The following is a 22,823-nucleotide window of genomic DNA, read 5'->3' on the forward strand; positions in this document are numbered from 1 at the left end:
GAGTGCAAGCATTGCACACTGGTGGTGGATGAGGGAGGCTGAAGCAGAACAGCAGGGGTATTTACTAAAGCTGCTCCACAGAGAGAGGTTTTCAGACGGAACTTCTTCAAATTGTGACCATTATAAATGTAAACATTCTCTGACACAGCAGGATAGCTCAAACATGAAATAGATAGAAAAACTGTTATTTCTCCTGTATAAGCTGAAAGAAATGCAAAAAGTGGAGAAATAGTGCGTCAAAATAGCAGGAAATAGATTTGAATTAAACAAAACAGAATGAAATCCCAAATTGGATCTGTTACAGGAGATATTTACTCCAATTACAAGTTATGCCTCGAGTTGCCACTCTTCAAAATGTTTCCTTTTCCTTCTGTGTTGGTGTCCTCCTTTATTCTATGACTACTCCATGCCTGCAGTTTGTATTGTGCTGCTGAAACCCGAGATCAGTCAGGACCATATCTCTTTAAAAAAAAAAAAAAAAAAAAAAAAAAGAGGAAAGAAGGAATAACCCAAGCTGGGAAGGGGGAGCTAAAGCCTCTGCTGCATTGGGCTGCTCGGATACATTGAGGCTGCAGCAGTGGTCACGCATCCCTCCGCAGCTTGCTGATTTTGCAAAAGAGGGGGGAAAAAGATCATCCTGCATTCCAGATGCTGTCAAACACAAGCAACCAGTGGAAGAAATGGCACAATGAGCAGACGAGCATGTGGAAGCAGTTTATGAAGGAATAGTTACGTGCAGAGCTTTGTCTTGGCCGATGCTGTAAGTACGCACTCGATCTCAGATCCTGTGGCCACTGCAGTTGTCTGGGGGAGATGTTTATGGGTATGCTGATGCCCTGTGAGGTGTTTCATGGGTATGCTGATGCTCTGGGAGGTGTTTCACGGGTATCCCAATGCTTTTAGACCTCGCAGTTGGGGAAAGCATTGTCTGTGGCACGTTTATCAGTGTATTGAGCCAAATAACGGCACCCTCTGCGTCTCGACAGGATTTTGGGGGGAGTGACGAGCTGCAGTGCCCTGGCAGGGTGGGTTGAACCTAGGACTCTGCACATGGGCTGCTCTCCTTTCTGGGTGGCTCGCCTGGGCTCCCCTCTAGGTGTGCCAGCAGTGTGCTGCAGTACCCCCCTCCCTGGGCACAGGCCTCCCTGAATCGCAGCACCGCCTTCAAGCGTGGGGCTACACAATACGTTTTTTTCATGCCACAGTGCCTGACCTGATTTTCAAAAATCCTACAATTATTTGTTACACAAGCTTCATGCCAAGTGCTGTATTCTTAATTTTCATTACGTATGCAGTTGTAGAAAGCTTATGAAATTCCAGTTGCTTTGCGTGTTACCTTTGGGAGGCTGGGTCTTAATATAGCTCTTGCTATGAGAGTGCCAAGTATGATTTATTACTCAAAGGAATGAACGTTTTCCTATCTTTTGTTTTATTTCTGGTTTAAGAATATGTATGGATTTTTAAATGTAAACATTTGTGTTTATGGAAATCCAGTGTGTTGTTCTCTGGCAGATGATTTAATGCCTTTTGTTCTGCATCTGCTGTGATGATCTAGTACAGCCTTAAAACTAAGTCAAAAAGCAGAGCTACGAGCAAGTTTATTGCACTATGTTTCTTAGCAAATTGTTCAGTAACCAGGCAACATTTCTTTATTGTAGCTAAAACTATGCACGTAGCTAAAACTAAGTAATGAGTATTTCCCTTGTTCTTTTATAAGAATATCAGTTTTGATTTCATTTGTCTAAGTACTGTGTAGGACCACGGTGATTTGTTCTGAAACAAAGGTTATCATCTATTTGACGGCCTCTGCAGTTGTACCTCGGTACTTAACCAGCTGCTGCAGAAACTGCTGGAGATCTCACGCCAGTAGCAGGGGAGGTAACAGCAGGGTAGATGTGATGAGCAGCCTTGGTGATGTGTTATGGAAGACGAATAGATGATGTAAGGAGGAGTCTTCTTCTGTGCATCTCTTCTGGGACCTAGCTGAACCGCAGCTCCTGATGCTGGTGCCAGCAAGTAACAACACACTCGTGACTCTGTCCCACTGGGGACATCAGACAGAGCCTCCCATATACTGGGAAACCCACAGGGAACTTCTCCCATCTCTGCTTTTGGTGTTATCCGTGCCTCATGTTCTCAGAGGTATTACAGCTCTGTCACCAGTCATTTGCAAAACAACTCCTTATTGCTTGCTATGAAAAACTGAATTATAAGAGGCCCAATTTAGCCCTCAATCAGCTTACAACAAAATACCATTACCTGAGGACTGTTCCAGCTGGGAATGTGAATGGTGAGGCTGTGGCATTGTCAGTGTTCACTCTTACTCCCTCCTCTCCTGTGTGAAGATTGTTACCAACACCATGCAACATCTCTGGTTAGAAGCAGAATTTCCAAAGATTAAGAGAGCAATCATTTGCTTTGTCACGTGAGGGTTATATGAATAAAAACAGAATGCAAAAACCCAGTCCCACATAGAGAATTTCTGTTCCCATGCAGAAAATGTGCAGGACCATGACATAATTCAATTAGATAAGATTGTTTTATAGGCTGCTTACTGTCGTGTGAAGGCAGTGGGAAAAGTTCAGCTCCTGTGTACTTCCATTGTTTTCAACAGAATTACACTGGGGTGGATTTGGTATTTTTGGGGCCAATTGGAGAACCTTTTCTTTCTGTCCCTTTCTTAATTGTGTTCCTGTTTCTCAGACATGATTTTTTTTTTTTTTTTGTGAACTCCAGGGCAACAGGCCAAGTTTCGTACAAAAATAATATAAAGGATCTAAGTGCCCAAGTTAAGAGCATGCTTGCCTAAGGCTCCTTGTAAAGCATGAGGGCGCTTCCCAGAAAATTGATAGACAGCATGCCAAAAGTTAGCCGGTGGTCATTGCTCTCACATTGTTCTCTGTTTGGACCCTACTCTTAAAAGCTCTGCTTCTAAAACATTACATTAGATTTTTTGTCGTTGTTGTTAAAATATATGGAAGCATCATTTTTTGTAATTGAAAAGACCATTTTCTTGAAGGGTTTAAACAGCAGGTGTCATGCTGCCCAGTTTTCATGAATCCTTGGGATAACACATGGAATTGAAATGTAGAGGAAAACATGCATGTTGGATTTTGAAGTATTAGATCTTTTGGAAGATTTAATCTTTTTAGAAATGTGTTAATTAGTTCAGTGATAATTTTTGTTATATGAACAACTATTCAACTATTATTTCTGCCTCAGCTAAGAAATACAAGTTGCACATTAATTTGATACAGTAGCTCTTCTCTATATATCGTATTCATATTTTTCTTATCGATGTGTACTTAATGAGTACATATGCGTTTTAGCAGCCTTGAACTAAATCTCTAAATGAGGTGGTCTAATTTATTAGAATTTTTCCTCCTTATTGCCATCTCAGTGGTCACTGTTTGGAATTTTTGGCCAGTATCTTTTTTGTTGTGATGGAGGTACAACAGAGCTGTGTGAGGAAGGTTTCACACTGCCTGTGAAGACCTAAATATGTTCATATGCATAAAAAAAAAAACAAACATGAAGCCATGAAGGTCAGACTAGAAGTAAATGAGGCCTACGTGTTTTCTCTAAACTTGCCTGTAGAAATTGTCTCTACCCAGATGAAACCACAATAGCGCAGCATTTCTTGTGGGTGATGATTACACTCAGGACATGATGGGGCAGGTGTTACGAGCTCCTCTGGTAACCTCCCGGGAGGTTACCTCCCAGGCTCCTCTCAGCTGTATGGTTTGGCTTCTTTTTCCTTACAGGAGAATGTTATACGTGGTTGCATATCCTACTCCTCACCTGTCTGAGGTGACATAGATGGCAGAAAATAGCTAAGGTCTGAGCTTTACCACTGGGCTTCCACAAAGAAGGAAATAATAACATTAGTATTTAAATTACCAGTTTTAGTTAAAGCTTCACTGAAGCGTCTTGTACCTCACAGAATTGTTTTAGGTCAGGCTGATAGATCCAGCTGTCTCTTTGCTAGTTGTATATGGTACATGCTGGAGCTTTGCAGCACTAACAGCAAGATCACTCTCAGGTTTTCACCAATGTAAGCTGAGATCCTCAAGAACATGACAGCAGGCTCAGAGTGGTCTGATGTGTTTTACAAGCAGGCACCAGCTGTCAATGAGTCCTGTTCCATAAAATCATTCACGCTATGAAATAAATTGCAAATGTCAGGAGATGTCTGGAAACCCATGGGGATAGAAGGGGATTTGCAGCCCACTGCTCTCAATGCTTGCTTATGCAACCTGTGCTTGCCCCATAAACCACCCCATGTAAATCTTTCCCTTCCTTCTTGTATTTCTCTCTTGATATAGTTCTTTTTGCTTCCTCCCAGGCCAATTGCTATATGAATTACCGCTTCTGATCTACTCTCATTAGTTTTTCTGTAACAGCAATGTCCCTGTTCTACCCTGATCCTCCAGCAGCATCTCACATTTTTCCTACTCCACAAGGGTGAATTTGAAGGCACTGACCATATTTGTGCTGCTCAATAAAAGAGCCAGGAAAGAAAATTCTGCCCATGCCCTTAGCTGTCTCCTTTGTGTTCAGTGGTACAGGCAAGCTCATGCCTGAATTGGGAGCAGCACAAATGTGTTGAGCCACGGTCTCCATCTAGAGCAGCCCATGGACAAGACACATAGCAGGCTGTGCACTGTAGGGTGATCTTTCCACAGCAGAAATACGTGGACTCTCTTTCCAGGCACTAACAAGTAATTTTTACCTCATAACCTTTATATTCATGTTGGACTAGCATTGAAAACCTAGATCCTGGTATAGGCTTTTATTACCCCAGCAGTCCTGTGCCATGCAGTACCTCAGCCTACCACAGTGCAGATCCATCCGAGCAAATTAGATTTAAGAGCTGAAGAAATTAAAAGTGCTTTACAGTTTTCTTTGGCTACTTCTGTCAGCACTGAGCACATCTCTTTAAATCATATTGGTTGTTAATTTTTACACAACGTATGTGTATGTACACTTAGAGATTTCCCCCAAACAGCTGTAGTAGACTCAAAAATTCATCACTTTGGGACACACAGAATTATATACAATAAATTATTTGGTTGCATATGTTAGAGAGCACTCCCCTAGTGCAGAAAATGGATTATTAGACCTGAAAGGGCATTTTCATCTCTTCTGTGATGCCACAAAAACCGATTTATTTCAGTTTCTCATTAGCTGTGACAGGGATGATGTCAGACAAGTTGTGCATGCTCTGTCTTATAAATAATAAATGAGAAGGACCATGTCTCCTCTTTCTTTAATGCATTTGTGTTATAGCTGGATAGAAAAGGCACCGGCCTGCTTTATGGACGATAATGGATTTAAAAGAATTGCTCAGACACGGCTGAAGGTATTGATCCTGGGGGCTCCTGCTTATCACCCTTTGTCTTGTTCTCTGGCATCTCTCTCACCATGGTGTAAAATACTACCTTGATTAAGAGGAATAAAAATAGGATCCTAAAGTATTCTAAAAAAAATAGAAATAGTAGAACAAAGTACATGTTCTTTTTCTTTTTTTTTTCTCGTTCTAAACTTTATAGTATAAAAATCTTCCAAATACCCTATCAGTGGAACTTCATTTCTTAATTTGTGTTTTAGTAGCTCCATTCTTAAATATACTTTTCTTTTCCTTCTTTGTTTCTCATGCAGTACTTGCAAAGTGAGATTTGTTGTTATAAGCATCTCATTAATCATAATTTTCACTAATAGGGTGCTGTTTAATCAAGTAGTTCAAACTACTCTGCAAACACTCATGGATGTATGATGATACTTATGATATCCCTGTTGCTTAATATAGCTCTTTGTGAATAATGCTATTTCTGTTTCATATGCTAAAATGTCCATGTTCATTTCAGTCATTTGCCTTTCTAAACTTTTTAATTAAGAAAAACAGAAGAGAAATACCTGTTTAGAAAATAGTATCTTAAATTGGGCATGTTGTGAAGCAACAGAAGATAAGGAAGTGATGGCAAATCACGGGCATACCAAATCTTGGCAGAGCTCTCCTAAGAATATATTTCAACAACAGTTGCTGTCGTGAATGACACCTGCTGAACACGCTACATTTCCATGCTTTCATAATGATTTGCAGCATCAGCAAAGGAGTTAACTATTCTCAGATGTGTAAAGATTTTCTCCCCACCATCTTGGCATCCTGTATCTAGCCAAGCCTCTGTGTTAATCTCCTTGCTTCTGCAATGTTTGGCATTCCCAGATGTAAATTTTCAGCATAATATGCCCCAGTTTAGAGTCAAGTCCTCCTACTTACACAGGAGACATAAATATAGATAAATTCCCTACTTAAAAGCATATTAGTCATAGGCAGAAAATGCCATGCCATTTGTCTTTAATTTTGGCGAACAAATGGCATAGAGTTGAAAATACTTTTGGTCATGTCTGTCAGACTCTATCCATACTTAGAGAAGTATGTCATGATCTTAAGAGCCTCTTCTTGTTGCTTTTGTACAAAATTCAGTTTGGAGGACCAGGAGAGAAGGAAGGCAGTTGTTTACTTTCGATTAATGTCAGTAACTGGAAATAAATTTCAGCCTTGCAACAGACACTTCAGGAGGATATATCAGTTGGTCTGAACAATACCATGTGTCAGGTAGATGAGCAGCACTTGCTGGGGCTATTCTCACTATTGAGTCTGTTTCTGAAGAAGTTTTCTTTACTTTGCAGGAAAATTTGCTTGTCTGCAATATAGAATTTCTTTGAAGAAATGAGTCCACCTGCAAGTTATTCCCTAAATTTTCATATTTGCCTGCCTTTCTCCTTGACAAGAGCTGTGGAGGCATGCAGCATTATGTCTGTGAAGTAACTTTATGCTATAAAAGTGTCTTTTTTACACAACTTAACTGTCATTATTTCAGGCCTTTTGACCTAAAAAGAGCCCTCACCTCCCCTCAAACCTCTCCCAAACCTGCTAAGACCACAGGGGGCTGCCACATGTAGCACAGAGAAGACCTGGGACCAGGGGTGTGCACTAGGTCTGTGGCCTAGACCTAGTGTGGTTCACTAGTATGACGTTCAGCATATGTGAGTCAGTAAGCATCATCCAGAGTGGGGACCAAGTCCTGCATTTGGACCTTTATGGACAGGATGGGAACATTTCCCAACCTTTCTGCTCTGCCATATTGCTGCCTCTGACTTTATTTTTTTTGCAGAAAATGAATTTGCTGTCTGTCCTGGATCTTAAAGGTTACAGCATCCTTCTCTGTGCCTTTCAGTAGTCACTGTCCTTCCCTGCTGATACTGACCCAGTTGCTGTTGTGCATATGATTTTCCTGACGTGCAAGTAGGGTAAGGCTGCCCTACTCTACACTTTTCTTGGTTCTTCTCTTTTCCTAAGCATCATGCATAAGCTGTCTATCCTTACTTCTAACCATTTGCAACCCTCACACACAGTCTTCTGTCACGATCTTCACTGTGAAGCCGACCTGCCTTTTTGATTGACCAATAATGTCAATCTCAAATTCTCAAATGTTTTTTTTTTTTTTTTTTCCAACTGAACACCTAAGTAACTTCTCCCACAAAAAGCCAGAGGTTGCTACATGCTGATCTGAATCAAGTGTGGATGATGATGAGGGACTGCACAGCTTGTTTGTGAAACCACATTATGCAACATACCCATATGTCCCTACCAGCTGGTGCTAATGGGGAGTAAGGAAATTGTAGATGCCTTTATCTCCTTCTTGCCTTTCCTCATTACTGTCCTTTCAAAAATATCTTAGATAACTAGTTTGGTAATAAAATATGAAAAATAGACAGCCTTTTAGCTACTTGAGTGTTGTGGCAACTCCATGTCCTTTCTAACAAGTATTGTAGACTTTGTTTCTAGGACTGATTCTGGGCTAGGTTCTAGGTGTTGCAACTCTCATTAATAGGGGATTGGGAATGACTCTGATGGGAGTTCTGGGATACCAGGCAAGTCTCTACACATCAAGCAAGCCATTTTTTACTCACGTAATGTGACAACTACATATCTAAGTATCAGGTATTAATCACTCATACCTGTCAAGCATTAGGTGTAAGTTACTGCAAATCTGATGCTGCCTGGTTTGTCTTGATGGCCACAGGCTTTAATGGTTGTGTCTCTGGGAATGAGATGGACAGTCTCCAGAGCACTTCAAAGATGACACTGAAGAGGTTGTCTCTGGCTATTGCTGGAGTTTCCATACACTTTTACATAGGTGAGGACTAGAGTGGTCTAAAGTAATAGGACTTCTTCTCACAGGTGTGGCTTGTTTGTTCAGGTTGGTGTTATGTATTTGCAGGCTTGCTGATTACATGATTCCTTCTATCAGTTGCAGATTGAGTACCTTTATCTTAGTTTTGATAGTTTTATGCAACTATACCAAGCAAATAGCTGTTATAAAATATTTTGCTTCCTGATCTAAGTCAGGCAGTCCTGTGGTATGTCTGGGCACGAAGCAAACAGAACAAAATCAACAACATCAACTCTGAAATTCCTTGCCAAGCTGACTTAACAAACTCATCTGTCTATATTAGATTGCTAGATAATGTACTAGGCCTGCAATTTGTTCATATCATCATTCTCTAAAAGCCAGATCATCATATTATGCACAACTGAGAGAGTGATCTTCTGTTTTAGGAGAATACACTAAAACAATTTTTGACTTAATGTATCCATCCATTTTTGTTTTAGTCTCATACATTTACCGAATCTGAGATGCATGAGTTAGCTTTAAAGTAAAGCTTTGTTGACAACACTAAAGTATTCCCAATTCATAAATAGAAGATGATTTAGTTTTATCTCATTCTTTTGGAGAAATATGCATTCAGTGACACACAGGTCAATGAACTCCGTTGCTACTAGATAAGAGGGTAGATGTGAATTTCAGAGTTAAGAGCTTCTCCCCACCCCTTACCAGCTGCTAGTTTCCAGATACACAAAATTAGATGCTGTCAGCTTAGATGTCCCAAGTGATTTCCAGGGCTTGGCTGTGCACTGATGGGTTGGAAGAGATCTCCTGGAAGAGAGCAGTGCTCTGATGTTGTATGCTGTGAGATCCTTCTTTGGAGGGAAGCTGATCAGTCTCCAAAGCTGACAACTCTCTGCTTGCTTCTCCTTTTGGAGGGCTGCCTGGGAACCACAATGCTTTTATGACTAATTTTCCCAGCCCTCCCAGGCTAAATTTATTCTGGGATAATTTAAACCTATATATTTTTGTACCCACATGATCTAATAAGTTAAATAGGACTCCTTCCCTTCCTGTGCTCATCCATCTTTCAAAAAAATCCATCCAGGTTTAAAAAAATAATCTCACCTTTTCTCTGCTATCTTCTTCATTCTGCTTGACTAAAGAGGCTGGTTTCTCTTAGTCTCTGCTTAAAAGATAGGCCGTTGATTCTCTTGGTTGTTCTTGTGATCTTAAGTCATGTCTCTGGGGATCTGTCATTAGATGCTCATAAGCATCTGCCACACAGCTGGTTCTGTATCTACCATTCTTGTAATAATTTCCACCTTCTCCTACTCAACTGATATTTTTTGAGGTGCTCAGTGTTTCTAAACTTCAGAAGGTGCGAATTATTCTTTTCCTTTTCTCTGGAAAAATATATTTTCAATGGAATATATTAGGTTGACTTTGCATATTTTACTGATTTTTAACTCATTTTGCATTCGCTTTCATGTCTTTAATTAGTCTTTCCTTTCTGAGGCCTTGTACACTATTGGTATTGCACAAAGGATCTGCAGTTGCCCAAAACACTTCTTCACAGTCATATAGCGGTAACTTCAGTTTGATTTATTTAAAATATTTCCTACTAAAATAGAGAATTTATGTTCTAGAGTTCTTACACAGAAAATCTGGTTTTGAAGGTGAAATCATACTTACTTTTAAAACAATGTGTGAAATGATACTTTTCCATATATATACATTATTTATGATAATTATTTGGAATTGGATTTTATTAATGGATAAGAAAATATTCTTTTTTTTTCTTTTCTTTTGTATTTTAGGCATTTTGACAATTATTTGTGATCATCCAAGACAAATAATAACACAAGTACATTATTCTAATTCATTATACTTATGCCTGAACTGTCAGTTATAAGTTTACAAGGTAGGAGGCAAACCAGACGAAGAATTCCGTTACTAAAATTAGGTACTCAGAAGTTAGAGCATGACTGACTTTAACTTTGGAAGAATATTTATTTACCATAGTCTTTAAGATAATTTCATTTTCTCTTTCACCTTAAGGCAATTCAGGGCAATGTCAGACTTAATGTATCTGTTATAATGGTCTTTTGTGTACAACCCTGTAAAGTGCCTTTATGTAACCATGCAGGATATTTGTTTTTCCTGGTATTTTAGCCAGTAGTAATGTTGCAAAACAAAAGTCAAGGTGTGAGTTTTCTGGGTTACTTCTTAAGAAATGTGCTCAAGGAAGAATGTGTTTGTAACTAAAAGAACCACTTCATTAATCCGAAGAAAATCCAATTAAAATAAAATGAAAGGGAAGGAAATCTGCGAAGGTACTCATTCCCCCATAGATAATTGTATTTTCACATTTGACTGACTCTCTTCCTTTCAGTCTTGTATCCCTTACAGAGACTGACTTTAATAATGCAGTTGGCATATTTATTCTGAACTTTTAGTATTTTCTGTACAAATGCTCCATTCCTATTCTGTCCTTAATGTGGTTTCTCATCAGGGCCTCATGAGAGATAACTCATTGCTGGATATTTCACAGACTTTTGTATGGGCAATTCTGCACAGAGCAATGTACTGCTACAGTGGACAATCCAGACTAGCTCAGATAGTAGAAATGATATTGCTGCTTTTAGCCCAGAAAGAGCTAAGAGATTTAATGTACCCTGCTTTAGAGCAAGCAGAGTTTATTGATTAAGCTGAATATCTCTAAATGGCATTGCCATGTGCAGTCAAGCCATAACTCATATTCCTATGAGTTTTTTTCTTCTCTGCTTAATAGACCCATTGTTCATATACTTCATTTGCTTATGAGTGCAGAGCTCTTCAAATTTCTGCATTATGGTTCATAGAGAGCCTCAATTTCATGTTTCATTGGAAAACCCATTGAATGGCTGAGAACTAACCCTCAGCGGAACTAGTTCTCCTTCTGCTTGTCCTTTCGTGTGGCACCTACTGCTTTCAGTTTCAGAGAAAAGGTCTTAAAGTTGCCAGGTTTCTGGAGAGCAACAGTTCTGGTGACCTTCTAAATGCTTGTCTCTTTCCCTCATTTTTTTTATCAAGATTTTTTTTCCCCATCTGCTATGTATTGTTTAGAAATCACTTAGATACCCCATGAAAATGGCTCTTAGTTCACTTCATCAGAATTCGATGAAAGGATTCTTTATACAGAGTTCAACCACACAGTCCCAGACAGTTAATGTAAGATCATTTGAATACCACAAAATCTAACTGTAAGTTAGTCATATCATTATAAATCATTTTTAGAGCTTTCATATTGTTGTATGTAATCGTACTTCCTGAGTCACCTTTTCCGTAAGTGAAGTGTTGCAAGTCATTTGTTAAGCAGATTTGCTTTTCTTTGTTAAGCAGAACTGCTTTTCCTTTGTTCATTTGAGGAAGAAACAAATGAAGTTGGCATGGAGCCTATATCTGATTTCAACTAACTTAGGCTTATTCTTGAGAATAAATATAGTACTTTTTCTGGCCCCTGAGACAAATTGGGTTAGTGGTGATCTTTGCTTATGTCCTCATGCAGTGTTGAGCTGCGTGGAGATCACAGAATCATAGAATGGCTTAGGTTGGAAGGGACCTCAAAGACCACCCAGTTCCAACCCCCTGCCATGGGCAGGGACACCTCCCAGCAGCCAAGGTTGCCCAAAACCCCATCCAGCCTGGCTTTGAACACCTTCAGGGATGGGGCATCTCCAACTTCTTTGGACAACCTGTTCCAGTGCCTCACCACCCTCTGAGTGAAGAATTTCCTCCTAACTTCTAGTCTAAACCTCCCCTCTTTTAGTTTAAAACAATTCCCCTTGTCCTGTCATTATCTGATTGAGATAATGGTTGATCTCTGATTAAGATAATGGCTTCATCTTGAGAACCATACGGCTGTCAGCTCTGCTTGCTGCAGCGGCACAGCTGGGTTGTTACTGCTCTGTTCCCTCTGGTTTTGGAGCTAGCAGCTTCTCCATTTGGTCAGGTAACTCTGAACTGTTTCCCAGTACGTGCTATAGATGCATCCGTACCAAATTTTGTTCACCCAACTTCGCTGTCTGTTGCTAGAGACTGTCGTCTTTCTTTGAGTAATAAAGAAATGTTCACAAATAGTAAACTCCAGTGGCTGTCAGTTGACCAGCACACATTGAGGCAAAGAGGGGGGAGGCTCACTCAGCCGTAAGGGACCTACGTGACCTTTGCTGCAGATAAGACTTTACTGTTGCTTTGAACTTGCTATGGACGCTGGTGTGTGTTTTGATGAGCAACCTGTCTGTGCTCTTCCCACACTATTACTTATGCAGCTTTTTTTCTATTAAAAGGTAATACCTAAATCTAAACTAGTTGCAATTGATTCCAAGAACACCCTCATAAGTCCCACTTTTCTGTACATCTCAAGAAATCACTGAGGAAATGTGAGCATTGAGCTAAAATATTTTCCTTTTGTTCTGCAAGAAAACTCTCCGTAACATAAATCTTTTATCTCGGGGAATGCTTCCTCTTCTTGCAAACAGTTCTTGGCATTCTCAGGGTTCAGGCAGACATGAAAAGGGAACTTTCTATGCCATAATCTGGCTTGCTGTAGGTGCTCGATTTAATGCCTTACAAATATTCTCCTTTGAAGAGAGAAATGGAAGTGGGGTCTACAATCTTTCAGAAACAGTCTGAATCACTGACTGCCTTCATGGACTTGTGGGTCACTGCCATAATGTTGTTTAAGCTGCCCAGCAATCACAGGCATTTTGAATAGGGCCAGCTGTCTGTAACAACCATCTTAGACAAATATGGTCCTCTCTGCTCTCCCTGGTTTATCTTTATAAATTTTTGGCATCAAAGTGAAGTAAATAGTACTTAATTGGAAGAAATGGTCTCAAGTTGAACCAGGGGAGGTTTAGATTGCATATCAGGAAGAATTTTGCCATGGAGAGGGTGATCAAGCATTGAAATGGACTGCCCAGAGAAGTGGTGGAGTCCCTGCCCCTGTAGGTAGTTAAGAGACATGTGGATGTGGTGTATAGGGACATGGTTTAGTGATGAGACTCAGTAGGCCAGGTTGATTGTTGGACTTGATTATCTTGAAGGTCTTTTCTGGCCTAGATTATTCTATAATTCTAATAATCCTGCCTCATTTCTTTTTTCTTTTCTTTTTTTATTTTTTTTTCCCTTTGAGTGGATAAAGAAGTCTAAAAGAATATATTAAAAGGTGTTGGTTAGTGTAAGGTTATACAGGAATACCATTGGAATCTGGCAGGTTGGTTTTAGAGGAGGTTGGAACATGGTCTGCTTGAAGCATACTCTTTGCTTCTGAGTTTCTGCTGGTCTGTGCAGGGATCAGGAGGAAAGGACCCTTCCCTTCTTCCCTTTGATGTATAATACAATTTCTAACCATGCTTGGCGATTTTACAGCTCCATGGGGTCTACGAGAGAGAACTACTGCTCTCTGATTCTTGTGTAGTCTTGCAAGGGGTAGGCACAAACAACAATATGTGGTCCAAAAAAAACCCAATGACTACAAAATTTGCTCAGTTTTTCATGTGTTAAATGTTTAACAAAATCATCACACTCTAGAAAAATAATCACTTGTGTACAGTTATTACCAGTCTGTCCTCTGTATAAAAGTAAACAAGAGTGCAGTAGTTTTAGTCTCAGAAGTATTAATAGCATTAATAATATAATATGAATAGTGTCAATAGCAGCAATAGTACTAATGTGTTGCCATTTTTGAAAAAATGTAGTTTACTTTTCATCTTAAAATGATATGTGATAAAGACTGAAAGACCGTATTGTGCACAGCAATATAAGTGCAGAGCCATATACTTGTCTGATGGCACTGATTTATATTTGCTGGTGGCCTGGACTACTCATTTCAGCTGAATTTGCTGCACCGAAGCTGTCTAGACAATAAACGTATTAAGGACATATATATTTTACTTGCAGCATTTCTAGCTTGCTGGCTTGCTGCCACGTTATCATATTGCACTGTATCAGGTCTGTCTCAGATTTCTGCAGGACAGCCACCTCTGAAAAGCAACTCAATACATTTGTGTGATACCTGCAGTTGTGGGGTAGCCTTGAGTTTAATTTAACCTTTGATAGAAAGGAATTTTGAACCCAACTGGTATACTTGTGCATCTACAGGAACAATTTGTATTTAAGTTGTGTCTGTCTTCTCAGATTTTTTGGTACCTGGATGGTCTCTCTCTTTTTTTTTTTTTTTTTTTTTTTTTTTTGTGTGTGTGGTTTAGCTGTTTTCTCTGGAATACAAGCTGTATCAAGTAGATCTGCTTTAGGCTATTTTTAACCCTGTACGTCTGAAACCCTAGAGCGCAAATTTGCTGAACAGTTATATGTCTTAGTATGCATACAGGTTCACTTCTACATGACTTTCTGTAGCCTGTTCTGCACGTAGACGTTGTTCTGTGTCTGTGTAGTGCAATAATAAGAGTGCTGGACTTCACAGTAACACATAACACGCAAGTTGACTGTATAGCAGCACAAAGCACTGCCAGCCCATTTCGTGCACCAGTCTGTTGCAGCCATGGTGGATCAGGTCTAGGCTCATTCAGACATATTGCATGGAGTGGGATTTTAATTGGGAGAATTAAACCTGTCATGTACTCCTGCCTAACAAATCCAGGGGAAGGCAGAATTTAGTGAAACAGCAGAGCCATTCTGCATTTGTAATGGTATATAGGAGATTACGTATTAGCCCTGAGATGACCCCATACTACTTGAGATCATATTAGACTTCAGCCATACTTGGTTTCCATTTTGTTCTGCCTTTGCTGGCACTCATTTGTCAGCCCTCAGTTTTGCCAGGTATCCTTGCTTTTTCCCTTTTAAAGGGATGTTTCTCTCATGCTCTCAGGTTTAATACAGAGGAATGGAAGTTTTTAGCATGTGTCACAAGGCACATCTCCCTTTATTTGCTGTTAAAAGCTTTATTGGTAAAACCAAACTGGATGTCACATTAATGGGGTATGATTGAGTTGTGTTTTCATTCATTTTGCACTTTACTAAGGAAACATTTTTGAGGGAGAGTGAAGTGTCCTAAACCAAAAAAGTGTTTTTCCCTCAGCCCCTTTACACATTGACTGTTTGTATCAATGATATTGCAAGGGGCTGTGATTAGCACAACAGGATCATTCCACAGTGTATCTTTGAACCTTGAGGACAAATGTAAGGTACAGCCAGTGCTAGCTGTGGATGCAGCAGGTAGAGGGAGTACCTTTTGGCTGTGCACATCTCGCTGTGACCCAGGTGTGCTGCAGCTCTGGTCCACTCAGCCTGCTCTAATACTATGCTGCTCACTTCTGTTCTTCTGCTTGAGGATATATACCTCCCATTGCTGTGGTCCTGTGATCAAATTGTGCTTTTAAGTGGTATAAAATATGAATTCAGGATTTGTTACTGCTGTGCCGTCTTTGTTCACAGGTTTTATCTTCTTTAAACTTGGGATTGCGTTCAGCAATTGTGATGGTTCTTGCATGCTTCTCATGCTGCTGGATGGAATATTAGAGGTTTGGTTTTAGTTACTCTGGCTGAGGAAAGAAATCCATGAAGTACATGTAAGTTAGACTGATCTCAATATTAAAAGGCTGGATGAGGGGCAAACAGATAGATAGTCAGATAATGTTTTTCACACAAGAAATTCCTGGAATAGTATTTCTATTTATGTACCTGTTTTGCAGTCAAAATCCAGTATTTGCATAGCAGTGTGCTAGGACCCATACCTGTGGCTTCATATCCACAACTACTTGTGGGCATCCACAAAACTGAAGATTGTTTACAGATTGCTACTAAATCTCCTCCACCAAAATACAGTTAAAGACAAAATCCTCCAGCAAAACTGATATAGGCAATGATTGTAACTTTTTTTTTTAATTATTATTATTTTTACCCAGGAGAGATATATGTCAATGTCTATACTGTTGAATTAAATGAAAGAGTGGTGTCATATACTGGAGCTGAATATTGTGTAAAGTTATAGGGTAACCTGTGTGACTACCTCAGACAGTGAAGCAGTGTAAGGTTAGGAAGTTAGTGTGCCAGGGTCTGTCCCTGTCTGGTGTTTGAGAGCCAAGCTGTCTCTTTCTTACCATGGGAGACAACATGGAGATGACTGTGTCGGAATCTTTCTGGGATTGCAATGTGATCTGGAAGCAAACTGACAACACCAATTGGTCACATCTGTTCAGGCAAGACCAAGTTCCTTCGAGGACTATCAAAATGTTTTGCCAGTGTAGGGATGTGACAATTTAACTTGCTGTTCTGCTAAGCAAGCTATTTTTTGAATTAATAATTCTAGGCTGCTTACAGGTACTTTGGATCTATCCATTTTCTGGATGAGGTATCATTGTCAAAAATCCTACAAGGATTTTTCTTTTCTAAGGGCATGTCAGTACCAACGGCAAGTAACATATCAATTCTGAAACAAAGGATTTTTCAGTATCCTAGGAGAAATACTCATAGCGGTTACTGACTTACTATGATAACAGATTTAGCTAGAGTCTTGCCAGCATGCAGGTCACACACAGAGATATGTGTGAAATCATGCAAAAAATCACAGTGAGTGGAAAAGCATCCCCACAGCAACATAATAAAGGACAATCTTTGAAAGGCCAAGCCTAGAAATAGAACACAGTCTGAGAAAGTGTGCCACTCACTAATTATGGAGAGGCTGTCTCTTAAAGTCATAATTAGCTTTCTATTATAAACCTATTTTTTTCTTTTTCCTTCCCCAAGACAATTGAAGCTGCTCAAACAACTTTAAATATTTTTCATGTATGATTTTACTAATGCTTTTTTTTTAGGGAAAATAGTATAAGCTGTCCTGGTCTCCAGCTATGGCTGCACCAGCGTGCCAGGACCCCCTTGGGCTTGGCTTTCCACTGCAGCCAAAATACTTTTCCTTGGTGCTCCCCTCCCAGCTGCAACTCATTACGCAGCAGGGCTGCACTGGTTTTATTCTGGATGGAATCATTCACACCTGTGCAAATGAGGCTGGATTTGCATGGTTGTTGGCTTCAGTCTGTATTACTTAACTATGACTTAAGTGTGGAACTTTGGCTAGATATACATCCCAGCATCTGTAGAAAGAAAAAATTATATTAAAGCCATTTAGCAGCACATTATGCTAAGTTATATTATCTGTGATACTTTTCGTGGAAAACATGCATTCAAAATACATCTTCAGTCTATATCCTTTGATATTCACTTACATGCTGAGTAGGTAAATTCCTAAATATTGAAAAAGAAAAAAAACAAACAACCCCCCAAAAACATGCAAAACCCAAACCACATATTCAACCCTCCTTTCTCACATGCCATTTGTATTGGCAATATCATTCTTAGACAATAAACTAATTTACCTTTTGCAGTGTAGCCACAGTTGTTTCCCTTTCTGGGTCAGGAAAGAAGGGCTCTCTGCATTCCTGTTTAATGAGGGATATACGCAACTGCACATTATGAAAAGACTTGCCAGCACTGTCAGAGGCTCAGAGAAGGTTTACATTTGCACAGATGCAGAACATTAATGGAATACCACTGTCTTTCTCCCTGCTCTCTCACACATATTTTCCTGGGGTAATAACTTCGCATGTATATTGAATGAAATGTTTTCTGCTGCTTGACAGCACGTCTTGCCTAATTTATACACTCTTCTTGTGCTACAAAAATTTTGTGGGTCAGCTTGAAGGAAATAGTTCCTGAAGGTATGGGCAGAGTAGGGTGGATGTTGACCTATATAGCCAGGAGGGGGGATTAGATGGGAAGACTTTGAATCATCCCTATGGAAATTCATTGCAAGCTAGTTAATCTCTTCCCGTAGCTGCAAGCCATTTGAGCAGAAGGGCAAAATCCTTCTCCATTGGTGTTCTGCCCTGCATGTTCTTTTCTTTGATGGCATACTTTTATATCAAAGCTGTAACATATCCTAGAGTCTTTTTTTTATTTTTTTTAAGCAGATACTCATGTAAAGGAAGAAATTGAAAATTTGTCCATTAATTCAGCATACTTACAGCTACATATGTTAGTTATTGTACTGATTGCACTGTATTGTACTGGAGAAGAAGCAAAAAACCTCACCGCTCTTTTCCAGCTCTCCATGTGCTTACAAGCACTGTAATGCAGAAAGCAATTTATAATTAGCAACATGACTCACTTAATACTAGTAACTACAACTATGCCCTCAGAGGAAATGACTTTTCCATACCCTTCAGTTCAATTCTGTGTTGAATTAACAGTCCACCCCTTTTCTCGTGTCTTTTCTTCCAGGACTCCTGAGTTGATGTTAAGCAGCAGCTTCCAGCAGGTGTGAGGGGGAAGACGAATCAGACTTTGGCCCTGACAAATACTCTTCCAACTTTGTCTGCCTCCAGGAAAAAAAGGAAGAAAAAGCAGAAACAGCAGCTGCCACAGTTCCACCCCTTCTACAGAAATCAATCCCACAAAAACATAGCTTGAAGTCTGTTTCAAAAAAATAAGCAAGACCTCCTTGCTTTCTGAGACCAGTCCTATTAAGTGTGTTCCTGATTATCAGAAAGGCAACTTCTGTGAACAATTAAGCATGGGGTTTTAGAAGACAACTGTAGAAACAGCAGATGGTGAGACATACAGCAATCTTTTGGAATACAGGGATGGTGTGAACACTGAATTGAATTTCATATGCTTGGGATTTCTTGTATCCACTGAAGAGGAGGTGATGAACCACCAAGAGAAGATTAAAAAATAATTTGCTAATTTAAAAACCCAGTATCTGCTTCATGTTCCTACAGGGAAGATATCAAAGAAAAGGAGACGATGGAGATCAAGGATAAGAGCAGGTAAAATGATTAACTCCTGAAAGAATCTTTTGTTAGGCTGAGATGTTCTTGCTTGAACCCTTGTGGTCTTCAGTAAGATAAAGATTGTGTCTTATTATTTGTATCTGGGTCTTTCTTATTATTTGTAAAAAACAAACAAAAACTACTTTTAAGAATCAAATTTCTTTAGTTGCAAAGTCATACATAGGTACCAGGTTCTGCTGCATTTACTTATGAATTATCCCAGTGAAATTTGTCACTCCTGTGAGTAATGGATTTATAGTCTAACTTTCAATTTACACGTGCAGTCCACTTTCACTGTAACATTTCTTGAAAACAAGTCAAAGCTTTCTTCTGCCTGTAGTTCCCTAAGGGTGAATTTAACATATTGTTTTACTGGGAACAAGGTATAATCTTGCTAATAGCTAAAGAACTAAGCATGTTCCTTGTGTGGATGGATGATGTCTGAACAAAGCTTAGGAGATAAGTGATTATCTGGATGTTAAGGTGTCACTAAAAATGTGGTTACTTGCTACCAGTGGGCCTTGCATGAAGAGATGGCAGCCTCCACCCCCAGCCTTGCAATTTGCAGGTTCCCCGCTGATGTGCAGCTCTCTTTAAGACAGCCTCTGTGTGGATTGTCCTAGAGCTTCAGGGCCAATATTCAAGTTGAAGACGGTGCATTGGGAAGAGGTGGGACTGAATAAATCAGACTTAAGAGTGGTAGACAAGGGAGAGGCAAACAGACTTGGCTTGACACATATTGACTGTTATATGTGAATGGCTCAATGTGTTCTGCTATAGGCACTTTTGCAGTGAGTATTATTCATGCTGCCAACGGTTTAAAATTCAATATTTCAATATTGACATTCTTGAATACTGTTAAATGATGGGTTTTCTTCCACTAGGATCATAAATGACAAATATTCTGTCATGTCAATTATTTAATGATTTCTGCTCACTTGGTTCCATGCAGTTTGTGTTTTTATGTGAGTCTCAGTTAAACTGAGTTTCCATTAGACGATGAAGTGATATTTCAGAATCCCCACTGGATTTTTTTTTTTATTCCAGTATCAATAAACTAGAAAAAAATTACAGATCTCAAAGATTCTGGTACAGTACGTCATCTGTATATTAACTTTAATATTGTATTGTTCCTAGTTATTTTTAAATTGTAGCCAAGTGTCAATTATCAAATGTGTGTGTGAAGTTTGGGCTTTAGATGCCTGACTTGAAGCAACTATGTCAGCTTTAGCAGACCACTGTGACCTTGTGGTGTCGTACCAAATCAGTTTGCTTCTTAAATTTTGATGTATGCCCTTCCTCCAGCAAGTTAGCAAATAGATATTTTTTGGGGCAGGGCCAAGCTATTATGCATTTTATTTTTTTGTACAGTGTCTATAACAACAAGACCTTGGTTCTGGTTGGAGCTTCATGGAATTTGTGCAGTATATTTAAAGACAGTAGTTAAAGTGCAGATTTCCGCTGCAGGTGATGACTTTGAAGTTTTAGAACTTTTCACTACACCTATTTTGTAGTATTAATTCATATTAATAGTAGTGCAATTCCCTTTAGTTTCTATCCTCATTCCTCTTTCTGTCAACACACAGAGGCAATGCAACAACAACAGCAACAACACAACCTCTTATAGCTAGTTAAAATGAACTCCTTTTCCAGAAAGGATTCGCTGATTAAGCTGTAGATGGGTTTTGCTGCGGTATTAAACACATGCTGCATTTAATCTCATTTCTGCGCATTCACAAAAATCTTTGGGTACTGAAGTGCTTTAAGCTGGTCTGTGATGGGAGGATCAGAGTGCGCTGCAGCTCCTGTGGTGCTGGTGCTCCCATGGGACACAGTCACGCTACACCTTCCATTACCACACCTGTTAATCCACTCTTCACTGGCTGTGAAGCCACTTACTACAGAAATTATTTTTTGCACTGTGGCTGCTTCTGTTCAAAACAGGCACAAGCAGGCTAATTGATGAGAAATTAGCACAGGCCTGGGTAACTTTGCAGTTGTCACACTCATATTTCAATAGAGATTTTTACAGGAATTATAGTAAGAGGTATATTGCATCTGATCAACTCTTTCCATAACTGTGTATGTACAAATGTGAATACATATGCATAATAAATAAGCATACAGTACTGTACCAAAATTGGCTCTGTAGCCCCTGTAGGTGTCCTATCTCCTTTTCCTTGGCCTTTTTAGAAAAATTCCTTGACTTTTCCTGCTTCTCTTTTATCCAAATATACAGAGGTATGCCGAGGGCCGTATCTGTGCTGTCACACTGACGGAGATGTAAATGAGAATGATGGCAGTTTGAAAAGTACCCTGCCCCCAGCTAGGGAAATTTTACCTTTATCTTCAATGGATGCAGTTAGGACATCTTTATCCTTGCTGAAGCTAGAGGGTAGCACCCTCCCAGCTCTGAGGGTATCACAGCTCCTGTAGTTGCTTTGTGTCTCAGCTCTGTCAAAATGAGCCAAACTAGCTCAAACAAAAAGAATTTGCTGAATTGGGTAATAACATCTGAATCAGGGTAAGGGGTGATTATGTAAGATGTTCCACCAGAAAATCGAAAGGAAGAGTGAAATGCAGTGGGGTGTAGGAGGCTGGAAATACTTTCCACCTTAGCCTGTGTTACCTTATGTAGGACAGGAGATGCAAGCACAACCTCTGGCTCCTGATGAGTGATTCTGCAAAGTTTGTGTATGAGCTAGAGCTTGGAGTAGTGTTTACTTGGAGATACCACAGCTGTGGGACTGGCCTTGTCAGACAAACCAAGAATCCCTTTCACTTCTCTGTGTTTTCCCCAGAGAGGATGCCCTGTGCTGTTTCTTCCCTTTTACTCTCTTCCTCTCACTGGGCATTACATGTATCTGGTGTCTCTTCTTTTGTGCCGCCCATCATTCTCCTGTTGTCTGAAGGATAATGTGTTGCTTGCCTTACTGTTTTAAAAACTGCTAGAAAGGAGACAGGACTGACAGAGAGCTAGCATCACCTGAAAGACTATTACAGGGTACCACCCACTACCTATTTGATGTACAGATACTTGCAGAGGTGCTTGAAGTTGTGGCTAGTCATAATTTAAGAAAACTGCATGTCTTGCATTTCTTTGTTTGATATTTTAATATTTTCTCCAAATACTTGTGTATTGTGTTGTGTTCAGTGATATCTAGAAAATATTCTGAAACTTTGGAACGTGAATAAATACAGTATTTAGAACCAATCCTCTTGCACAGGGATGAAAAAATACATCTTAAAATGTATAATCCATGTGTAATCTGGGGCTGATGATCTCATTTTACAGTTATTGAGTGGATTTTCCTCACTTAAGTAGAAAGATAATAGCTTCATTAAGTATTCTGGAAAGAAATAAGAAAACTGTCTTAAGGCAGTATGGAAGAAATGCCCTTGATAAGATGATTACTGCATGTCCTAAATGGAGGCCAAAAACCCAGGACTGGATTTGTCATGGTATTTAGGAACCTACAGTAGACACTGAAACCAGTCTGCAAATTTAGCCTCTGCTTTTTTGGTGCTGCAAGGTTAAAGTAGGTGTTCTAAATCTGGCCTTTTTATTGTCACTGAAGGCTGTAAGAAAACAAGTATTATTAAAAAAATGTGTGCCAATAGCAGCCTTGCAACACTGCAGTCCCTCCTAAGGCAATTCTCTGAAGAGCAATTGAGGAGTTTATTTTTATCGCTATTTTGGCTTAATGTTTTGCATATTTTGAAACTCCAAGCATTTTGTACTGGTATTTGGTTACTTGTACCATCTGGAACAGAAAACCCCCAAATTCTTAGCAATTCACATTTGTGGAGTAAT

At 39.6% G+C, this 22,823-nt stretch overlaps 1 protein-coding gene and 1 long non-coding RNA gene across 3 annotated transcripts in view; one reads left to right on the forward strand and one right to left on the reverse strand.

Moving 5' to 3' along the window:
* The first annotated feature begins 491 nt into the window (after positions 1–491).
* The window catches only part of SACS (sacsin molecular chaperone), a 59,795-nt gene continuing 37,463 nt past the window's right edge, over positions 492–22,823 (forward strand). Inside the window, exons 1-2 of one of the 2 annotated variants that reach the window (XM_040543987.1) lie at positions 492–760; positions 18,459–19,006. In XM_040543987.1, coding sequence (XP_040399921.1) covers positions 18,984–19,006 — 23 coding nt within the window. In that variant the 5' untranslated portion in view covers positions 492–760; positions 18,459–18,983. Of the gene's footprint in view, positions 761–18,397; positions 19,007–22,823 lie in introns of those variants that run through there. The other variant, XM_040543986.1, reaches the window with a different exon arrangement.
* On the reverse strand, positions 16,770–18,493 carry LOC121063508. The gene is made up of 3 exons (XR_005816036.1): positions 18,397–18,493; positions 17,555–17,617; positions 16,770–17,272 (listed from the first exon to the last, which is right to left on the reverse strand). It is a non-coding gene; the product is annotated as an uncharacterized LOC121063508 (long non-coding RNA).

Source organism: Cygnus olor, chromosome 1 (assembly GCF_009769625.2).
Source record: "Cygnus olor isolate bCygOlo1 chromosome 1, bCygOlo1.pri.v2, whole genome shotgun sequence".
NCBI classification, from domain to species: Eukaryota; Metazoa; Chordata; class Aves; order Anseriformes; family Anatidae; genus Cygnus; species Cygnus olor.